This window comes from Lepidochelys kempii, chromosome 10, assembly GCF_965140285.1.
Source record: "Lepidochelys kempii isolate rLepKem1 chromosome 10, rLepKem1.hap1, whole genome shotgun sequence".
NCBI lineage: Eukaryota > Metazoa > Chordata > Testudines > Cheloniidae > Lepidochelys > Lepidochelys kempii.
Window position 1 is genome coordinate 55,153,871 of NC_136389.1, and position 20,759 is coordinate 55,174,629.

A 20,759-nucleotide genomic window follows, 5' to 3' on the forward strand; every position below is an offset into this window, starting at 1 on the left:
GATTGAGGTTTTTGAGTCTTTCACTATAAGGCATGATTTTCAATTCTTGAATCATTCTCCTGGCTCTTCTCTGAACCCTCTCCAATTTTTCAACATCCTTCTTGAATTGTGAACACTAGAACTAGTAGTAGTCGTGCAAGTGCCAAAACCAGAGATCATCTAACCTGTCCTATTTCTTCTTAAGATTCCCCTATTTATATATCCAAAGATCACATGAACATTTTTTGGCCATAGCGCTGGATTGGGAGCTCATGTTCAGCTGATTATCCACCATGATCCCCAGGTCTTTTTCAAAGTCATTGCTTCCCCATCCTGTAAACATGGCCTGTACTCTTTGTTCCTGGATGTTATGAGCTTATATTTGGCTGTATTGAAACACAAATGACTTGCACTCCGTTTACCAAGTGATCCAGTTTGCTCTGTATCGGTCACCTGTCCTCTTAAGGACATAAGAATGGCCATAGTGGGTCAGGCCCATGGTCCATCTAGCCCAGTATTCTGTCTTCTGACAGGAACTGGTGCCAGATGCTTCAGAGGGAGTGAACAGAACAGGGCAATTTATTGAATGACCGAAAATATCATAATGCCTGCATATAAATTCCTGGTATGCCCGCCCCCCAATTTGAATCTGCGTACATCTGCGTACAGCTCTGGTCGCCCCCTCTCAAAAAAGATATATTGGAGTTGGAAAAGGTACAGAGAAGGGCAACAAAAATGATTAACATTTTTAATTAACAGCTTCTGTATGAGGAGAGATTTAAAAGATTGGGAGTTTCCAGCTTGGAAAAGAGATGACGAAGGAGGATATGATAGAGGTCTATGAAATCTTGACTGGTGTGGAGAAAATGAATAAGGAAATGTTCTTTACTCCTTCAGATAACACACGAAGTAGGGGTCACCCAATGAAATTAATAGGCAACAGGTTTAAAATAAACAAAAGGAAGTACTTCTTCACACAACCTATGGAACTCTTTGCCAGGGGATGTTGTGAAGGCCAAAACTATAACAGGATTCAAAAAAGAACTAGATTAGTTCATTGAGGATAGGTACATCAATGGCTATTAGCCAGGATGAGCAGGGATGCAACACCATGCTCCGAGTGTCCCTCGCCTCTGTTTGCCAGAAACTGGGAGTGGACGATAGGGAATGGATCACTTGATGATTGCCTTGTTCTGTTCATTCCCTCTAAAGCACCTGGCATTGGCCACGGTCGGAAGACAGGATAGTGGGCTAGATGGACCATTGCTCTGACCCAGTATGGTCGTTCTTATGTTCGTCCATTGAACCCACTGATTTTTTGCCCCACTCTTCATTACTTCCCCAATCTGTGTGTCAGCTGCAAGATTTTGGTTTCTTCTGGGTCACTGATAAAAATGTTAGATAGCAGAGGGCCAAGAACCAGTCGCATACACTCAGATAGTAAAATGTAATGGTAAATGGGGAATCATCACTGTCAGTCAGTTTTTAATCTATTTGATGTGTGCTGTGTTGATACTGACTGAGCTTCAACATATTCAGATGTAATTTCTTTTGACCATATTTCTAGTATATGGTGGGGTTTTTTAATTACACTATCTCTTTGTAATTGGTTATTTCATAGAAAATGTATGCAAACAAAGGGCCTGATCCTGCATTATGAAGCATGCAGGCAGATCTCTGTGCCTGCATGGGATCCTCTTTGACAGATGTTTCATAGGTATATATTACATGTCCTCTTAAGACCCTCACAAATATAAGATGGTGATTGCTCTTGATGAGAACCATTTTTAAATAAAGAAATGTTTGATTTATTAGATATCTATCATTTAGCTTGCTGCTGTATCTCACACACAATAAGACCCCAGTCTTGCCAAGACTTATGCATGTGCTTAAGCTGACACACTATGAATAGTCTCACTGAAGCCAATGGTACTAAACACAGTGTGTCAGTTTAAGCTCCAAATGTGAGTCTCTGCAGGACTGGGGTTGAAGTGACTTCAGTGGGGCTTCATGAGGATGCAGGGTTCACCCACACACATTACAATATAAGATCAGTGCCTAAGAAGGCAACTGGAATGAGGATGGTTTCTCTCTTTGGGCTCTACGACTTCAAAGTGTAATCTAAGTGCAGATACTCATAGGAGCAGTTACCTGCCTCAGCTTCAGTTTTGACTGTTTCACTCCATTTCTAGTTTCCTGGACTTCCGAGCAATATCTGAATTATTGCATTTCCTCAAGCTAAAGTAAAGTTGACTGAGTTTTCTTGGTGTATAATAAATCATAGCTATTAGAAATGGTAAAGACTTATTTGGTCATTTAGACGCATCTCCTTTTCAGTGCAGGATTATTTTCCATTGTATATTATTCAGTACTTTGTCCACCTCAGTTATAAATTATTCAATGAATGGTTCTTTCATCAATACCCTTGGAAGGCTATTCTATTGTAAGTGTGGCAAAGAGTCCTCTGGCACCTTATAGACTAACAGACATGTTGGAGCATAAGCTTTCATGGGTGAATACCTACTTCATCGGATGCATGTAGTGGAAATTTCCAGAGGCAGGTATAAATACGCAAGCAAGAATCAGGCTAGGGATAACGAGGTTAGTTCAATCAGGGAGGATGAGGCCCTCTTCTAGTAGTTGAGGTATGAACACCAAGGGAGGAGAAATGTAAGTGTGTCAACAAAATGAAGAGACAATATAGAATGAGGGGCAGTGTTATAACAACGTTTTTCACTCATATCTTATATTTTTTATACTTAAATGGACCCTATCAACTTGAAACTCACATTTCTCTGCAACAAAAATTCTCTCTCTTTTAGTTACAAGTAGCATTTAAGATTGCTAGAACTGCAAAAATTTACCAAAAACTACTTTTTGCTATTTTTGTTTGTTTCCTTTGAGTATTTTATAGTGCTTCCTCCCCATTGATGTGAAGACACTTGTACACAGAGCAAGGGAGCAGAAAACTGTTTAATATAAAAAAATTAAGGATTTTTTTTAAATTCCAAAGCATATTATTTAAAGGATGCTTTATCAGAAACTAGGGTTTTCTGAAAACAGTTTTAAAAAATGTGTGTGCCTTTCAAGTATATTACGCTGTAAAGTTTGAAAATAATAGCTAAGTATGTATCAGCACTTCAGCATAAGCCTCTGAAGCGTCAAGAATAAATTTAAATGAATTGTACCTATAGGAGTAATTCGCCACGTGGGAGATGCCTTGAAAGATCATTCTTCCAAGTCCAGAGGACGAATCTGTGCCATAGGAATTGCACCATGGGGCATTGTGGAAAATAAGGAGGATCTGATTGGGAAAGATGTAAGTCTCTTCTATAAGAAAACTCTCATGTAGTGGGATATCAACTGTGTAACAAAATGCATGTTTCGTCTGTTTGCAGTTCTTGTGTATTTGTGTTTTTCCCTCTTTCCAAAATATTTCTAGAGCTAAAATTAGTGTACATTATTGTAACAAATTCTCCATCTGATTATGCTCAAAATGTTTTGCTGAGGAAAGGAGGAAGAAGGTAACAGTAGCTGGGCAGGTATGTTGCATCTGCTCCATGTACAAAGAGGAAAGGAAGAAGCTGAAGGTGATAACTTTCCTTTAGTCTCTCAATGGAAACATGAGAGAGGGTATATTTGTCATCAGTGTCCTAAGGGTTAATAGATGTTGATTGATTTTAGTCTTGAATTCCAGCATATTGCACGTGGCTCTCTGATCTCCAGCAGCTACTGTTGATGACACAAAGGACAATTCATGCAAGCTATGAAGCGTGTTCTGTTTTCAGCCCAGCTACAGATATAATAGATGTATCATAGATAGACAATGCCTGTGTCCTTCTAGGAAGCTGATTACTCTTGAGAACGCTTTTTCAATAAAGATATACTTACGATGTATACATTTCACTTGCTGCCATATCAATACAAAATAAGTAGAGTGTGTGTTGCTAAAAAAGTACTACTTTAGTGCAAGTAGCAGGGGCCTGTTTTTTGCGTACTGGAAAGTGTTGGGTTCTAACCCAATGCCATATGCTGAGAGTTTTGTAGACAGCCAGGGTGCTCATACAGGTGCAACACATGGGATTCATTATAGATTGGCACTCAGTTGTTGAATATGAATTACTCGGGGCTCCAGGTTATTCAGAAGAAAATGTTGTAAAATTGGGTGAGGGAATTACACAATACAATTGTTATGGAGAAGGTTTTTAGCCTTTGTAAAGAAGCAAGGGAGAGACCCTTTAGTTACTGGCTGGACATCTAAAGACAGGCTCGTCTTTATTTCAGATTATAAAGGCCTCTATTACTAGATTCTCTTCCTGGTGCTGCATGTCGTTATGTTGAAAATTGTGGCTGTGGGTTTGTTACATGTGTATATAGTAGCAAGTAAAGCCTTTTTTTAATCTTTATGCACGTATCCTTTTGACAGGTGTCAAGAGTTTACCAAACAATGTCAAACCCTTTAAGTAAGCTCTGTGTGCTCAACAGTTCTCATACACACTTCATCTTAGCGGACAACGGCACACTTGGTAAATACGGAGCTGAAGTTAAGTTGCGACGTCAACTGGAAAAACACATCTCCCTTCAGAAAATTAACACACGTAAGTGCAGTGGGAGATTTTAGACAAACTGCGAACATTAATATCTTGAATAAGTGGATTTTTAAAAAAAAATATTTTTGTTGGACTGAACTTTAGGTTTTTTTGTGCCAGCTGTTGACCAGAGACTGAAATTTGATCAGATCAGTGTAACTGGGACAAAAACATGTGCTGCCTGATTACTAACACAGAAGGCTTGAATCTAACAGGAGGGAAACATAGAAGAGTAAGGGTCAGAAAAGGAGGAAGGGGAAGGTGAGGAACAGTAGGGAGAAGGGAATTCAATGACACAAGACTTTAAGTGAAAGAGAGTCATGAAGGAAAAGAAAGATAGATATTTGTGTACTTCTAGCCAATGTTCGGAGGCCTCACTGAATACACACCAGAGAATAATGCTTCATCTAATTCCTTTTAATCAGCATTCTGTGAATCTCTGTGGTTCCTGTCTCCAAGAGTGTGTGCTAACATTTTTTATTTCTCTCTATTTGGGTTTGTATCCCTTGAGTTTCGTTTTGAATTTCACAATCAAAATTCTGCAACTCTTCTAATGAATGTAACCAGAGATTTGGATTTTTAATGAATCTCTAACCTAGGCAATCTCACCTAGTTTAAGGGTTTCACATGTAAAGTTTCATACAGATCTGCTGCTTGCTTACTTCCCCATTATCCATTTCTAAATCATTTATCAGATGCATTTTATGTGATTTCTCTCAAGGCTTGATTGGTGATTTCTTTCTCCACTGAACCTTCTGTAACATCCTGATCTCGAAAAAATGTATAAAAAAGTAGATAGGTAAATGAGAGAGATGGCTGGGCTGATTTTCTTGTGGTTGCCCAGCAGTAATTATTTTTATTCTAAATAATGCATAGTTATTGAATAATGTCTCAAAACAGGAGGCCAATTTGGGAATCTGCAACTGAGACAAGGGCAAAACGAAAACTGCATTCATCGACATGTCAGCTTTAAAAATTTTCTGCTGCCTCTTCAGACATATCATTGAAGTTTGAGTCTCTTGAGCTTATTATCAGAGAACTGGAAATGGGCACACTTTTAAAATAACAATTAAAAACGTTAATTAGATCTCCTGAGTTTGAGAATTTGGCATTCACCAGGTATGGATTCCTAAACTCTGGCAGGAATAACGAGACTTGGAAATACTCCATGTTATCTAATAAATATTAATAGTCAATGATTTTTTTTTCCCTCACCCAAAAATCAATGGGAGGAAAAACACTATCATTAATAATTGACTCTACTTTTTAAAGTCTGTGATCTTGCTTGGTGTGTGGGGTGGGGATATGAGGGAGGTGAGAGAAAGAAGTTAATATGAAATAATATTATTTTTTAGAACAATGCACGGATACAAAATTTTTATCTGCATCCAATCCATGGGTATAAAGCGGATATTCACAGATTTGCAGGACTCTAATTATTTTCTCTTTCTGACACCCCCAATTTCATGAAGGTCTTATGAAATATTTAAAATCTTTGTAAAACCAGGGTTTTGTAAAAATAAACTTTGGCTTTGATGTGAATTTCAGAGAACATGGAGATTTGGGGTCAGAAAATCTGGTTTTACATAAGTAATGTGATTTTTATTTTTGAACCTGTTAGGAATCTCAACTTCAGCCAGGTTTCAGAGTAACAGTCATGTTAGTCTGTATTCGCAAAAAGAAAAGGAGTACTTGTGGCACCTTAGAGACTAACCAATTTATTTGAGCATAAGCTTTCGTGAGCTACAGCTCACTTCATCGGATGCGTCAGCCAGTGGGCCAATCTGTTCTCTCAGTTCCAATGCAGTGCTTTTACAGTGGTGTAACTGAGAAGAGAATTTGGCCCATTACTTTTCAAATCAACAATAAGTAGTATATGTAAAGGGGGCTTTTTAATTTCAAGATTGAAAAAAAAGTGATGATTTAAAAAAAAATCATTAAAAATAAAATCTTTCCAATAGTTGAAATAAATCTGAATACTTTAGTGCCTCAGGTAATGCTGATTATCCTAGGGAGCTTTCAGTGGCTGTTATTTATTAAATAAGAGGAAATCAATTCAAAATAGCAGTGGCATAGGGACTGATAGCAGCTACTAATTGGGGTTTTTAAACGGTCTTTAAAAAGCCAAAGAACATAATAGAGTGTCAGGTAAAGGCTAAAGCACATGTGTTGTGTGCACTTCTGGAGTTTGGTTTGCTTCCTTTCTTGTTTAATTGGTGTTTGGTCATTTCACCATCTATAAAACTGAAGTTGGGAATCTGACAAAGTACAGGAGATAAAAACATGCTCTGTGGGAAGCCTCAGTCCAGTTACTAGTGGCCACATAATTTAAAAAATAAGGCACCCCAAGTGGCACTATTTGGCACCCTTGTTGGATGTCTGAGCAGAGATGTGAAAGGATTTAATGGGCATAAAGACTGAACCCAATCTCTGGGATCCCTCCAGATCAGATATAGGACGCATTGGTGGGACAGTGTCCTACCGCTGTCCATGCTGTGCCTGTTCTGCAGAGAGAGGAATTAAATCTACAGGGTTGCTGTTGTGGTACCTTCCACAGTCTCTCAGTTAACTTTTTAAAAAAAACAGACAACCTCTTTATGAAAAGTTGATCATTTTACAGAATTAAGCACTTGATCCAAATGCTCATGGGCAGTGAAATCAGTCAGCTTGCACCTAATGCTTTTTGCCTTGCATTTTCCTGAGGTGTAAGTGACCATGTGACCAAGATTCCAGTGATCATGTGACCTGTGGGCTTCCCTTTGTCATCCTATGCCTGGAGATCATAGTGAGGCAGGGACAGCAAAGGGATGCTCAGCTGTCATCTCTTACATCGGCCAGCCATTTCAACCTAATGATAAAAAGAGCAAATTAATGCTTTTATCTGAAGAGAAAGCATAGGTGGATATCATGTTGAGGATGACCAAACGAGTCAAAAGTAGCAAGGAGACAATAGCCTGGAGCCATCAGAATATTAATTGGGGTAATACGGTATTAGAGTTAGTATAGCTGATCTAGCTGCAGATGGATTCTAACAAGATTCCCACACGACTGAGACTGCAAAACGGATCACCTACTGCATGTGTGAATAAATAGACAGTAAGTAGCAGGACCGAAGAAAGTCAGCTGGGAGACATTTTGCTTGCTTTCTTTTGGGGCTGTGGAGAAATGTAGGCAATATCTTTCACACCATCACCCAATCATGCACACCCTCCATTTCTTTTCCTGACGCTTTCTCGTTGCTCTGGTTCACTGGGAAGCCATAACATAGAATTCATACACATTCACAGCGTTCCACCTCTTTGAAACAAACCCAGCACTGTTACTGGTGTTTAATGACACACCTGTTTCTTTTACAGGACTGGGACAAGGTGTTCCTGTGGTTGGGCTCATAGTTGAAGGGGGTCCCAATGTGATCTCTATAGTCCTAGAATGTCTGCGAGAAGAGCCACCTCTCCCTGTTGTGATCTGTGATGGCAGTGGACGAGCATCTGACATTCTGTCTTTTGCACACAAATATTCTGAAGAAGGGGGGTAAGATTTTTGGGACCATTACAAAGGCTGTGGACAGCGCAGAGCGTTGGTGGGGTGATACTACCCAGTTTGCCTCTATGTTGCCAGTAGAGGTGGTTGAAAATTTTGAAATTTTGACACAAGCTTTCATTCAAGTTAAAAAATTAAATTTTAAAAACAAAAGGATAAAATGCTCACAAAAATGTCCTGTTTTTCAACCAGCTCTCGGTGCCAGTTTGATCCCAGCCCAGGTGGCAATGACTAAAAGTTGTTACCACCTGATGGCTGTTTTGGGACCTACTGACCTAAGTTTGGCTGTCTCATCCCTATCGTAAATGTCACTGTCACACAATCCCTCACCACAAATGACACTATAATTTACAATTTATTGGGTGCCTTGGCAGTGAGGCTATGAACTAAGCATTGGTCTACACGACAGAATTACTTCAGTGTCAATAATCCACATTCCTGAGTGACGGAGTTATACCAACCTAAGTGCCAGTGTAGACAACACTATGTCGGGAGGATAGGTTCTCCTGCTGACATTGCTACTGCCTCTCATGGAGGTGGATTAACTCAGCTGATGGGAGAAGCTCTCTTCCGTCAGCTTAGAGCATCTTCATTAAAACACTACAGTAGCACAGCTGCATCGATGCAGCTGTGCCAATGCAGCATTTAAAGTGTAGACCTGCCGTAAATGGGGCCAAAGAATGACCCTCCATATCAGGACTGAGGTAAATTGGCAGAGGGCCTTTATAAGAAGCTTGTGCTATTGTAGAATGTCACGCCTGTTCGATGGATAAACAGAGAATTTCATTCTCCAGGGGTGTCAAACAACACGAACGCCTTCACTGAAGAAAAATCTGTCTGAGATAGCTATCTTGAAATTAAATCCGGGTGGAGACAAGTCACTGTTATTTTTACCTTGATGCAACTTCTTGAGGTAAAACCTGTACACCCTGCTCAACCTGAGGTTGAGCCTGACTTGTTAAACTGAGATAAAAACTAGCCTCATTTCTTCACTAAGATTTTACATCAAGATAGCGATCTCAATGTAAAAGATGCATTTTTTAAAATTATTTTGCAGTGAAGATTCAACTAGATACTTAATGCTTATGCATGTGCTTAACTTTAAGCACATGAGTAGTCCTGCTGACGTCCCTTAAAGTTAAGGATTTGCATAAATATCTTGCTGGGCACCTAAGTTCACACACTTAAGTTGGGGTGTTTTTTACATGGTTAATAATAATAATAATAATTAATAATATTTTTAATTTACCAACACATTTCTCGGTTTTCCCTCCTTCAGCATCTTTCTAGTCTCCTCGAGTGTATTCAAATTTAATTGAAAGAACTTATCAGAAATCAGTCTGTTTGATCGCTCTCTGCTGCATGGCTGTCTCTTGCAGTATGCATGATGCTATGTCCAATTTTCCTATCAGATGATGATGAGATAACTGCATTCAGGCTATAGAAGTTGCTTGATAAGAAGAATCTTTGGAGTCCCTGCTTTCATATTAGAGAGAATAATTTTCTGATGAGCTCTGAATTTATCTACATTTTGTAGCTTCAGCAGTTTTGCCGCTCTGAATGCCTGCTGGTAATATTTGCCATCTTCTTGAAATAAATGTTTTATGAAGAAACCAGTTAAGATTGGAGGGCTTACATCTCATGTTACTTTCACAGACCAAATCAAATCATTTAAACATTGCTGAAACATTTTCAACTTTTTTATATATATTTTTCTTTAGACTTCATATTTTTAAATAGTCTGTATGAGCTTCCAGGCTCCCCTTGACAAGAACTCACTTACAAATACAGTACCACTCAGTAGCATAACACAATACACCCATCCCACTCTCCCCAAAATCCCATTCCTTCAGCTTTACAGAAAAACATTTGCAGCATTTTAATGTAAAATGTCCTCTGGAGATTTCTGGATACTGAACTCCTTGGCTGATCCCCACATGGAGGTACAGAACATGTAGCATCATTGGCTATCACCTCTGTGGATGAAAAGATGGTTCAGGCTCCTTGCCATTCAGTTTTTGGTTCCTGTGTTAAGATTTTTAGACATACGGGAACCAATTTTGGTATGGATCTCATGAGACTATTGCTAACTCTTTTCATTAGTCCCATAATCTTATATCATAAAATAGGAAGATCCTGGATAAATTATATGTTATCAAAACAAAGAAACTGGACTGATGTAAAAAGTTTTGTTGTTTGTTTTAATGATGGAGTATAATTTATATTATTTTTAGGTATTTTCTTTTATTTTTCTATTAGGATTATAAGTGAATCCCTCAGGGACCAGCTTCTAGTAACCATTCAAAAAACCTTCAACTACAACCGGAACCAAGCCCATCAGCTGTTTGTCATTCTCATGGAGTGTATGAAAAAGAAGGAACTTGTAAGTGCCATAACATTCATTCATGAATGCCTTAACCTCAGTACAACCCTACCCTTCCTTTCAAATGCCATTTACATATTATTACTATTTATCTTTCATTCACAGAGTGCCAGAAATGTATACAGTGATTCACAAATATAAACTAAGGCAAGATCATGCCCAAATTCCCATTTCAAACAAGTTACAGCTTAATGGCAGATTTGGGCCCTAAAATAGACATGATGGGAGGATCAGATGCAGAAGATAGTGAAAAGATAATTGGAGGAAGGATTCCCAGAAGAAGTGATTTTAATCTTTTTGTCTTGCAGTCTTTTACAATAGACTTGTCTTTTTTAAGTCCTGGGGGAAAAAATTGTTTTAAGTGTTCTTAAGCATCAATGTAATTCCTGATCCATGCTTGCCATGACAGTATTATCCACATCATTGAGTCACACTCCTTTAAGTCCCACCAGGGGAGAAACTCACTAGTAAGGAAAAGAAAATTGTCTTGGATTCATTATTGTATTTATCCATCATCCGTCAATAGTGCTTGTACTCATGGGGTTAGAGCCTGTTGTTTTTAGCATGCAAAATGAACCAATGAATGTTTCCACTTGGTTAATTGCAGCTGTGGAATTTTTTTCATATTTTCATCGTATGAATATATCCTCCCTTGTGTCAAGGGGTAGATTTCCAGTTAATTCTTTTTGGTTGCAAAGCTGAAGCAGCAACTTTCAAACAATGACATTTTAACAGCTTTGTTTTTAATAGCAGTTTCAACTGGCTAAGTCTAGCTTTTTCCATTTTCAGTGTTGTTTTTTCTTTTCTAAATGCTGGTTATTTTTAGAGGTGGGAGTGGGGCTGAAATACCAAACCCCTCTCTCCTAACTACCTGCAGTAACCAGGTGTGCCACGCTTTTAGTATGAAATTTAGGACAATTGCCTTATCTCTGCTATACCTGATTTTGTCCCTAGTGAAGCAATGCCACATCTCCATGAAGTAGACTGAGAGGAGGTAACTAGGCAGAGCATTAGTTGGAAAGAGGTGCAGCTCTACTCTTGAGGGAAGAGAACATCTCCTATCCCTTTATGACAGGTTTCAGAGTAGCAGCCGTGTTAGTCTGTATTCGCAAAAAGAAAAGGAGTACTTGTGGCACCTTAGAGACTAACCAATTTATTTGAGCATAAGCTTTCGTGAGCTTCAGCTCACTTCATCGGATGCATCTGATGAAGTGAGCTGTAGCTCACGAAAGCTTATGCTCAAATAAATTGGTTAGTCTCTAAGGTGCCACAAGTACTCCTTATCCCTTTATGATTAGAGTGTCTATATTTCTCTCCTCTATTTCTTCTTCCAAAATGCTTCCTGCTTCTTAGGACTAAGTCTGCCAATCCCTGTCTGCCAAGGGAATGTTGGACCTGATTCCCTATTACAGGATCCTCTGAACCCGGAGTAGGGAATATGGGGGAACAGAGGATGGTCTGAAGAGGCCCCAAAGAGCAGAAGATCCCTTTTTATTTGTTGGGACTTTTTAGTCAGGATTTCTTGGCTGTGATTCAGCCGGAGGGTTAAGAAACACCTCTGCAACTGACTAGAGTGTGAGCTGAGACCCACCTCGGAGAGGGAAAATGGGGCAACGAGCAGCTAGAAGTGGAATACTAGGCCAGCACAAGGCACTATAGGGATGCCACACACCACAACAGTCTGATCTTTGTGAACAAGTTGACCCAGATCCTCCAAGATATTTAGATGCCTAACTCCCATCGAAATAATTTAAATCCATGGGAATTAGGCACTTAAATACCTTTGAGAAGTGGGACCATAGTTCCCCCTCATAACATGGCACTGTCCACTGAGAAGTGTCAGGGGGGGAAAAGGATATTCATGTTTGTTTTTTTTCCCCAGGTAGTTATGTGATATCTGCAGCAGTTTGCATTTCCAGAATGGGATCTGATTCTTGCAGATTAAATGAACAAATGTTTAACCCAAGTCTAAATACTAAAGCTTACGCTTAAGGCTGAGTTCAGCCACATTTACACTGCAATAAAGGGAGTACTCATGGAGCGAGGTGCTACTCCTTGTGTGTAAGAGCAGCAGATTCCAGCTCCTGCTCCTTACTCATGCATACTCCACTGACTCTCAATGACAGTTTTGACTGAATAAGATCTAAGTTAAGGACTTCTGAATTTGGTCCAATGAATGTGTGAAGCCAGTAAAAGATTCCATTGGGTCAGTTCTTCCCTCAATTCTGCTAATGCTGGCCTCATTGTAATCAACAGGAGCCGCACCTGTGTAAATAAGCCATGTATTTCTGTCCATCTCAAACTGAAGTCTGTACTATGTTATATGGTTAGCATGATAAGGCCACAATTTCAGGCCTGATTGCAGGTAAAATGTACGGAACCCCACCCAACACCATTAATATGAACCAGCATCCGAAGACTCCATCAGGAAATGTTCTCAAAATCCTCAAGTCACATATTATGCTAGTCTGGAAGGCATCATCTTTTATTATAAAATCTGACTCCGGCAGTCAAAGCATCAATCAAAGGATGACTTTTCACAGCCTTTTGCTGCCAAAACAAAATTTAGTAAGTAACAGAATAAGTATTCAGCAATTAGGGTAAATAATGGGAGTTATGAGACCAATTTTATCAGCTTAAATATTAATCCTGATGTCCCACTTTGAGGATAAAGAGCAGCAAACAGAACATTCAGAAATCCAGTTAATCAAATTTTCTCCATCAAATCAACTCTGAGTCTCAGCAGCCCCCAACTCTTTCCCCTTCTTCTGTCATAGTCTTCTCTGTAAATGTATAAAAAAGAAGCTGATAAAGAGCTAGGAATCATAAAATAGAGATAGAATGAATTTTAGAGACTTTAGCTATTTTTCTAGTCCTGTGATGAGCTGGGTATTAGTATTTAAATATCTGATATTTTTCTCCAGATCCAAACTTTAGGTAAAAATCTTGGCTAATGTATGATGTTCACAACACCATTGAATATTGTATACACTCAGTAACAGTAGTGTTAATGTGAACCCATCTTCTGGCATCCCAGAGCACAAACAATCTCTTCAATGGGCTGAATTGATGGGGTCCTGGCTGGGTCAAAAAGCCAAGGTGTGCACAAAAAAACAACCAGTCCACACCCCTGATCTCCAAAGCCACTATTAGCTCCAGCTGAGACAGGGCAGGCTGGCTGTGGGTTTGGAGGGGAGACAGTATTAGGATGGACACCTCTGACCCACACTCACCATGTTGTGTGTGGGGGGCGCTTTTGGAGAGGTGCTTATCTGCTGACCTCTTGTGGAATTTGGCCATTTGTTATTAAACATCCATGGTTTTGGCACAAGGTGCAGGCTCTTCATTCTAATAGTTACCTCTGTTGGCCAGGAGGCACTAACATCAATTCCCACAAATTTCAAAATAAGAATTAAGTCCTTCAATGCCAGTCTGTAATTCCCTGCCTGTTTAGTGTCATAGTAGCCTCCTGTTTTTCCTGAATGTTCTTTTCCTTGACTTCCAATAATTTCCTTTTGGAGGTACATCATAAGGTGACATCATTCCTAGTGCTGAACTCCCATTGGTACTCTGGGGAGTTCAGCATTTGCACCAAGGAAAAATTATGCCATTTCAAATTTACCTCCATTCCTTAGATTTTTATGTTTCTTAGTTCTCAGACCGTAGTTTCCTAAATAAAGGCCCAGTCCTGTGATTCTTATGCAATTTTTACTCAATCTTACTCAAAGGACTGAACAGAAACTGAAGTAAGGTTCCAAGGATTGTGACATAATGGCCAATGTTGGTATGGTGGATCCCACACTTTTCTTGGCAGGGAGGCTAGGATGCCACCCCTTACCCCTGCTCTTGGGGCACCAAGGGACCCGCTAGTGGCCCAGGAAGGTGGTAGAGGAGGGACGCAGAGAAGGGGTCGGGGTTTGCTCCTCACTCTGAGCCCCAGCCCCACTCAACCCCTGCAGATTTCTTACCCTCTTCTTCCTTGGGTAGGGTTACCCTCAATCCTTGACACTGGGGGAGGGAGTCTCCCTGCTCTGCTGGGGCAGGATCTCCATTCCTCCGGTTCTCTGGTCTTTCAATTCTCAGCAACACACCTCCAAATTCCAGTCCTCTCTCCTTCCTCACTCCACCTTGTCTGCCTGGAGCAGGGGTTTTTTATTAGGCTCCTGGCAGGGCCTTAATTGGCTACAGGTGCTCCAATTAACCTGTAGTAACCATCCCTAGTCTACAGGACCAGGACCCTATTGTGCTTTGTACATACACATAAGAAGAAAGATGGCCCCTGCCCCAGGGAGCTTACAGTCTAGTAGATGCTCTGTTTGAGTTGGGTGAATTGCTTACTTTCTCTGTGCTTCAATCCCCATCTGTAAAATGGGAACAATAGTATTTCCTTTCCTCCCACCCTGCTGTCTGCCTTGTCTATTTAGATGCAATCTCCTTGGGACAGGGACTTTTTCTTATTACATTTGTGTACAGCACCTAGAACAATGGGACCCCGATCTTGTTTGAGTCCTCTAGGTGCTATTCTAATACTTATTCTAATAATTATTCTAATACTAATTCTAATAATGCATAACAATCACTAATGCCCAAAGTTATTTACCAGATTATTCTTCTAATCTAGTTATTTTTATTGGGCAATCATAAAGAAACATAAATAGCCTATCCTCCTCACAGCATATAGAAGTACTTTTCAGAAGGCCAATATGCATATATTAAAACTCACTCAAGTACTCAAAAGCGAAACATCTTTAGATATTCTGGGTTAACGTAAAAATGATAGAGTAAAGGACATTTACAGGTGTAAGATACTCTAGTCTCAGAATCAGTGACATACTGTAGGATACCTTCATTGAAAGCTAGATATTTAAGTCCATTTTACTCTCCAGTTCTCTGCCACAGAAGTTGTATTTTCTAACTGAGCAGGACATTTATTAATACTTGAAGCACTGACCATACAGGAAGTCAGTGTTCCTATGTTCCTTTGTCACACTTTTTTTTTCAAATCCAGATCAAGTTTGCATAGAATGTAAGTATCCGATCTTTTTTATTTTTTTTTTACTGTAACTGTGTTTAATAAAATATATTGTAAATCCCATTGTGCTTTCTAGGTTCAGCCCTGCAAGATGCTGTGCACTCTGGCCCTGATCCAGCAGAGCACTTAAGCACATGTTTAACTTCAAGCATCTAAATAGTCCCACTGACTTTAGTGGACTGCTCTTGGACTTAAGTGCCTGGCTGGATCAAGGCCAGAATGCTCAGTATCTGGCAGGTTTGAGCCCTCTGTTTCTAATGACACTAAGCTGATGGAGTCAAAAGAAATCTTACCTTTTTTATAGTGCTTTGGCACTTCTTTTCTAATGCCAATCAGAACTCAGAAGGACAGTTGCAAATATGAAAAATAATGCGGCAAAAAATTAAATAGGCTTTTTTCCCCAAACGTTTTCAATGAGGTTCTGGTTTAAGGTTCAGATTGGTTCTTGTTTTAGCCACCTGTCCCTTTGAAAAAGGGCTGTGAACAACTGCCTTGGCAGTGCTTGTGGGAACACGGCACGTGTTCTCTTTGTGAGCGTGCAAGGGCACAGTGCACACCAAAGAAGGTGAGGAGGGCCCGGGGAGCAGAGTGTGCTTGGTGTGTGAAGTGGGGTAGCAAACGGTACCATCCAAAGGGTGTACTCTCCACTCGTACGCTTTGGGCAGGAATTGTGCTGCCAGAGGCAAATGCTTCCTGCAGCTTTCCACCACCGCCAACATAGGTCACTGACTGTATGTGCAAGTCACACCCATACCTACCAGCTTGGTGAAAGAGGGGGGGCGAGGCACAGGAAAAGCAGGTTTGCAGAAAAATGTCTGAAGGAACTTGCTTTGTTAAGGCATTTGTCAAGTTTCCTCCCCCACTCTGAACTCTAGGGTACAGATGTGGGGACCTGCATGAAAAACCTCCTAAGCTTATCTTTACCAGCTTAGGTCAAAACTTCCCCAAGGTACAAAATATTACCCCCGTTATCCTTGGACTGGCCGCTACCACCACCAAACTAATACTGGTTACTGGGGAAGAGCTGTTTGGACGCGTCCTTCCCCCCAAAATACTTCCCAAAACCTTGCACCCCACTTCCTGGACAAGGTTTGGTAAAAAGCCTCACCAGTTTGCCTACGTGACTACAGACCCAGACCCTTGGATCTTAAGAACAATGAACAATCCTCCCAACACTTGCACTCCCCCTTTCCTGGGAAATGTTGGATAAAAAGCCTCACCAATTTGCATAGGTGACCACAGACCCAAACCCTTGGATCTGAAAACAATGAAAAAGCATTCAGTGTTTTACAAGAAGACTTTTAATAAAAAATAGAAGTAAATAGAAATAAAGAAATCCCCCCTGTAAAATCAGGATGGTAGATATCTTACAGGGTAATTAGATTCAAAAACATAGAGAACCCCTCTAGGCAAAACCTTAAGTTACAAAAAAGATACACAGACAGAAATAGTTATTCTATTCAGCACAATTCTTTTCTCAGCCATTTAAAGAAATCATAATCTAACACATACCTAGCTAGATTACTTACTAAAAGTTCTAAGACTCCATTCCTGTTCTGTCCCTGGCCAAGACGACTACAGACAGACACAGACCCTTTGTTTCTCTCCCTCCTCCCAGCTTTTGAAAGTATCTTGTCTCCTCATTGGTCATTTTGGTCAGGTGCCAGCGAGGTTACCTTTAGCTTCTTAACCCTTTACAGGTGAGAGGAGCTTTCCCCTGGCCAGGAGGAATTTCAAAGGGGTTTACCCTTCCCTTTATATTTATGACAGCATTATTTTTCACTTTCAACTCAGTAGATTTGATTCAGTAGAGAGAGTTTAACAGGGCCTTGCCTTAATCAAGTTTTTGGAATTAAAAAATGCCAAATCACAGGAGGCTTTACCTGCTGAGTAAAAACTCAGACAGTAAACTCATTAAGCAGAGTGTGTCTCAAGGCTTCAGATAAGACTGTCCAGAGCAGCGTGGTGATTTGCTTGACTGAGCAAGGCTTCTACCTCGAATGATTCTTTGGTGACTTTGCTTATTTTCCTGTAATGGATGTAACTTTTCCTATGCCTCTTCCCCCTGCTAAATCAATGTCACTGTACCAAACACATTTTTTCATAGGTACAAAATTGATACAAGTTATTGAAAGTTGAAAAAAATTGCCATGCCAAAAGGTAGACACAAGTTTATACAGTAAAAGGATGCTTTTGGGTGGAGATGTGCTTGGCAACTCTTGGTCTGTTATATTTGGAATTACCATAATTTAAACATGTCGGATGCCGTTAGATTATCAGATTATCCTGTGTTTGAATCCCATATTACATTATTTTTCTTCCTGCCTTTTTTTTTAATGAAGAACTTTATTTCAATTATCGTTTATTAAAAGCAGACTATTTTTGTAGTTTTCTAGGCACTAATAAGCAACTGAACCAAATATCAATATAAATATTCAGTTTTGTGCACAAGAGAGTTGCCTCCAAGGTTTATCTAGGATTGTACTTTTTGCCAATGCATTACTTAACTTTCATCTCAAACTGCGTGAATGTTAAATTCAGTCAAAGAAATTCCATAATGGTTATTTCAGGTATTAGTGAGCAATTCATAATACTGTAAAATACTAGAGATGGTTGGAAAACTATATAAAATTGGCACAGCAATTTTGTCCCGTGTTTTATGTCAAAATCTGTTAGCGAAAAAATTTCATCAACATTTAAAATTTTGATTTTTGTTTTTACTAGTTGTATAGTCAGTCAAAGAACAGGACAAAGATATGAAAGTTTTCACCCCTTTTTATTTGTCAAAATTAGAAATTTCAATGAAGAATGTAATTGAAATAGCAAATTTTGAAAAAATTCAAACAATATAGAAACATATGCAATTTATCTCTCTTCTTTTCTCTCTCTCTTTCACTTAAGCTATGTCTACACTGGCAATTGAACGACAAAACTTTTGTCTTTCAGAGGTGTTAAACAACCCTTCCACCCCTGAAAGACAAAAGTTTTGCCGCGACAAGTGCCAGTGTGAACAGTGCATTGTCAGCAGGAGTGCTGTCCTGCCAACAATGCAAACACTGCTCCTTGGGGGTGGAAGCTTTTTCTCTGCAGGAGAGCTGACAAACAGTGGCTATACTGCCCGACATTGAGCAGCACTGCTGTACCGACACAGCCTTGTCACTAAAAGCTGTGTAGTGCAGACATAGCCTTATTCTCTCTTTCTTTTGTTCTAAGTAACGTTCCTGAGTTAATTGTGTGTTTGGTTTTACTCTCTCCTATAGATAACTGTGTTCCGTATGGGTTCTGAGGGGCAACAGGACATTGAGATGTCCATTTTAACTGCTCTACTTAAAGGTGAGTTTTTACACAGGCAACAAATAAGGATGAACAAACCCACTTGAAGAAAAAAAACCCCAAAATAAACAATTGCTCTGTGTGGGTCATTCTAAATACCAAAACTTTTGACTGTTCTGTTCCTATCAGTTCAGATCAGTAACCTCAAAGCGTTTGGTGTTTTGGGTTCAGGTCTGATAAGATATGAGCCCAATATATAAGGTCTAGGTCTGAACTTTTCCATAGCATTACCCTGAAGTTTCCACAGTTTCCTTCTTCCACTTGGGCAGGAAATACCAGAAGAACAACCTTTCTCGTTTTTGTTTGCAGTGTTGTTGTAGCCGTGATGGTCCCAGTATATTAGAAAGACAAGGTGGGTGAGGTAATATCTTTTATTGAACCAACTTTTGCTGGTGAAAAAGACAAGCTTTCAAGCTACACAGAGCTCTTCTTCAAGTCTTGCAAAGGTACTCTGAGCGTCACAGCTAAATAAAAGGTGGAACAGATTGTTAAGTAGTTAACACATATTCTAAGGGACCATTCAAGGTGAAGTGGCCCATTAACACCACTGCAATCAGAGGACAAAAAAGGGGGTTAGTGGGTTACAGATTGTTGTAATAAACCATAAATCTGGTGTCTTTATTAAGACCACGATGTTTAGTGTCTAGCAAAGTTATGAATTTAAGCTCCCAGGCGCGTCTTTTGAAAGTGTTGTGCAGGTTTCCTTTGCGGATGAGGACTGAGAGGCCAGATACAGTGATCACTTTGTGAAAAGTGTTCATCCAAGCCTGCAGGTGGTATGGTGTTATCATTTCTTTGTGTGAGTTCATTCAAGAGCATAGCGATTGTCCTGTTTAATCCACACAGTTGTTATTGGGGGCATTTAGTGCACTGAATAAGGTACATCACCTGTTGCGACAGACATGTGTAGGACTTATGGATCTCGAAAGGTGTGTTGTGGGGTATGTTGATCATTGTAGCTGTGGAGATATGTCTGCAGGTTTTGCATCTGTTGTTGGGTATGTCTTCACTACCAAGGTTAAAGCGCTGCCGTGGCACCAGCACTGGGAAAGAGCTCCCCAGCGCTGTAAAAAAACCCCACCCCCATGAGGGGAGTAGCTACCAGTGCTGGGGGTGTGAAAAAACACCCCCCTGAGTAATGCAAGTTTCAAAAGCGCTGTAAAGTGGCAGTGTACACAGTGCACCAGCACTGGTAGCTACCCTTCTCATGGGGGTGAGTTTTTTACAGCGCTGGGAGAGCTTTAGGGGAGCCAGGGCAGCGCTTTAACGTTGGTAGTGAAGACGCACCCTCAGGCAGGGCCGGCTCCAGGCCCCAGCGTTCCAAGCAGGTGCTTGGGGCAGCAGTTAGAAAGGGGCGGCAGTTCCTCCGCCCGCGGCGGCAAATCGGCGGCAGCGTCTCCCTTTTGCCATCCAGGGCGGCAGTTTTTTGTCACTGCTTGGGGCGGCAGAACCTGTAGAGCCAGCCCTGCCCGTAGGCTATATCTACACTATGCGGCTTTTAGCGACACGGCCGTGCCGCTTGAAGGCACACAGTGTAGCTGCTGTTTGCTGGCAGGAGAGAGCTCTCCTGCTGACAGAAAACTTCCACCCCCAACGAGCTGGTGCTGCTCACACCAGCGCTTGTCGCTGACAAAACTTTTGTCTCTTGGGGGTGTGTGTGTGTGTGTGTGTGTGTGTTTAACACTTCTGAATGACAAAAGCTTTGTCTTTCACTTGTCTTTTTTGTCTTTCACCTGACCCGGCGGGGCCCGCTGGCAGCCTTAGTCTTTGTCTACACTGGCATTTTCATCATTAAAACTTTTGTCGCTCACGGGTGTGAAAAAACACACCCGTCCCCCAAACGACAAAAGTTTTAATGACGAAAAGCGCCAGTGTGCAGAGTGATTGGTTGGCGGGAGCTGCC

The 20,759-nt window shown here is 40.4% G+C and overlaps 1 protein-coding gene across 1 annotated transcript in view; it reads left to right on the forward strand.

The window, feature by feature from the left end:
- The window catches only part of TRPM1 (transient receptor potential cation channel subfamily M member 1), a 75,555-nt gene that overhangs the window by 4,819 nt on the left and 49,977 nt on the right, over window positions 1–20,759 (forward strand). The window contains exons 5-9 of the mRNA XM_078854481.1: window positions 3,174–3,298; window positions 4,406–4,577; window positions 7,925–8,099; window positions 10,368–10,491; window positions 18,784–18,856. Of these exons, the coding sequence (XP_078710607.1) occupies window positions 3,174–3,298; window positions 4,406–4,577; window positions 7,925–8,099; window positions 10,368–10,491; window positions 18,784–18,856 (669 nt within the window). The remainder of the gene's footprint in view (window positions 1–3,173; window positions 3,299–4,405; window positions 4,578–7,924; window positions 8,100–10,367; window positions 10,492–18,783; window positions 18,857–20,759) is intronic.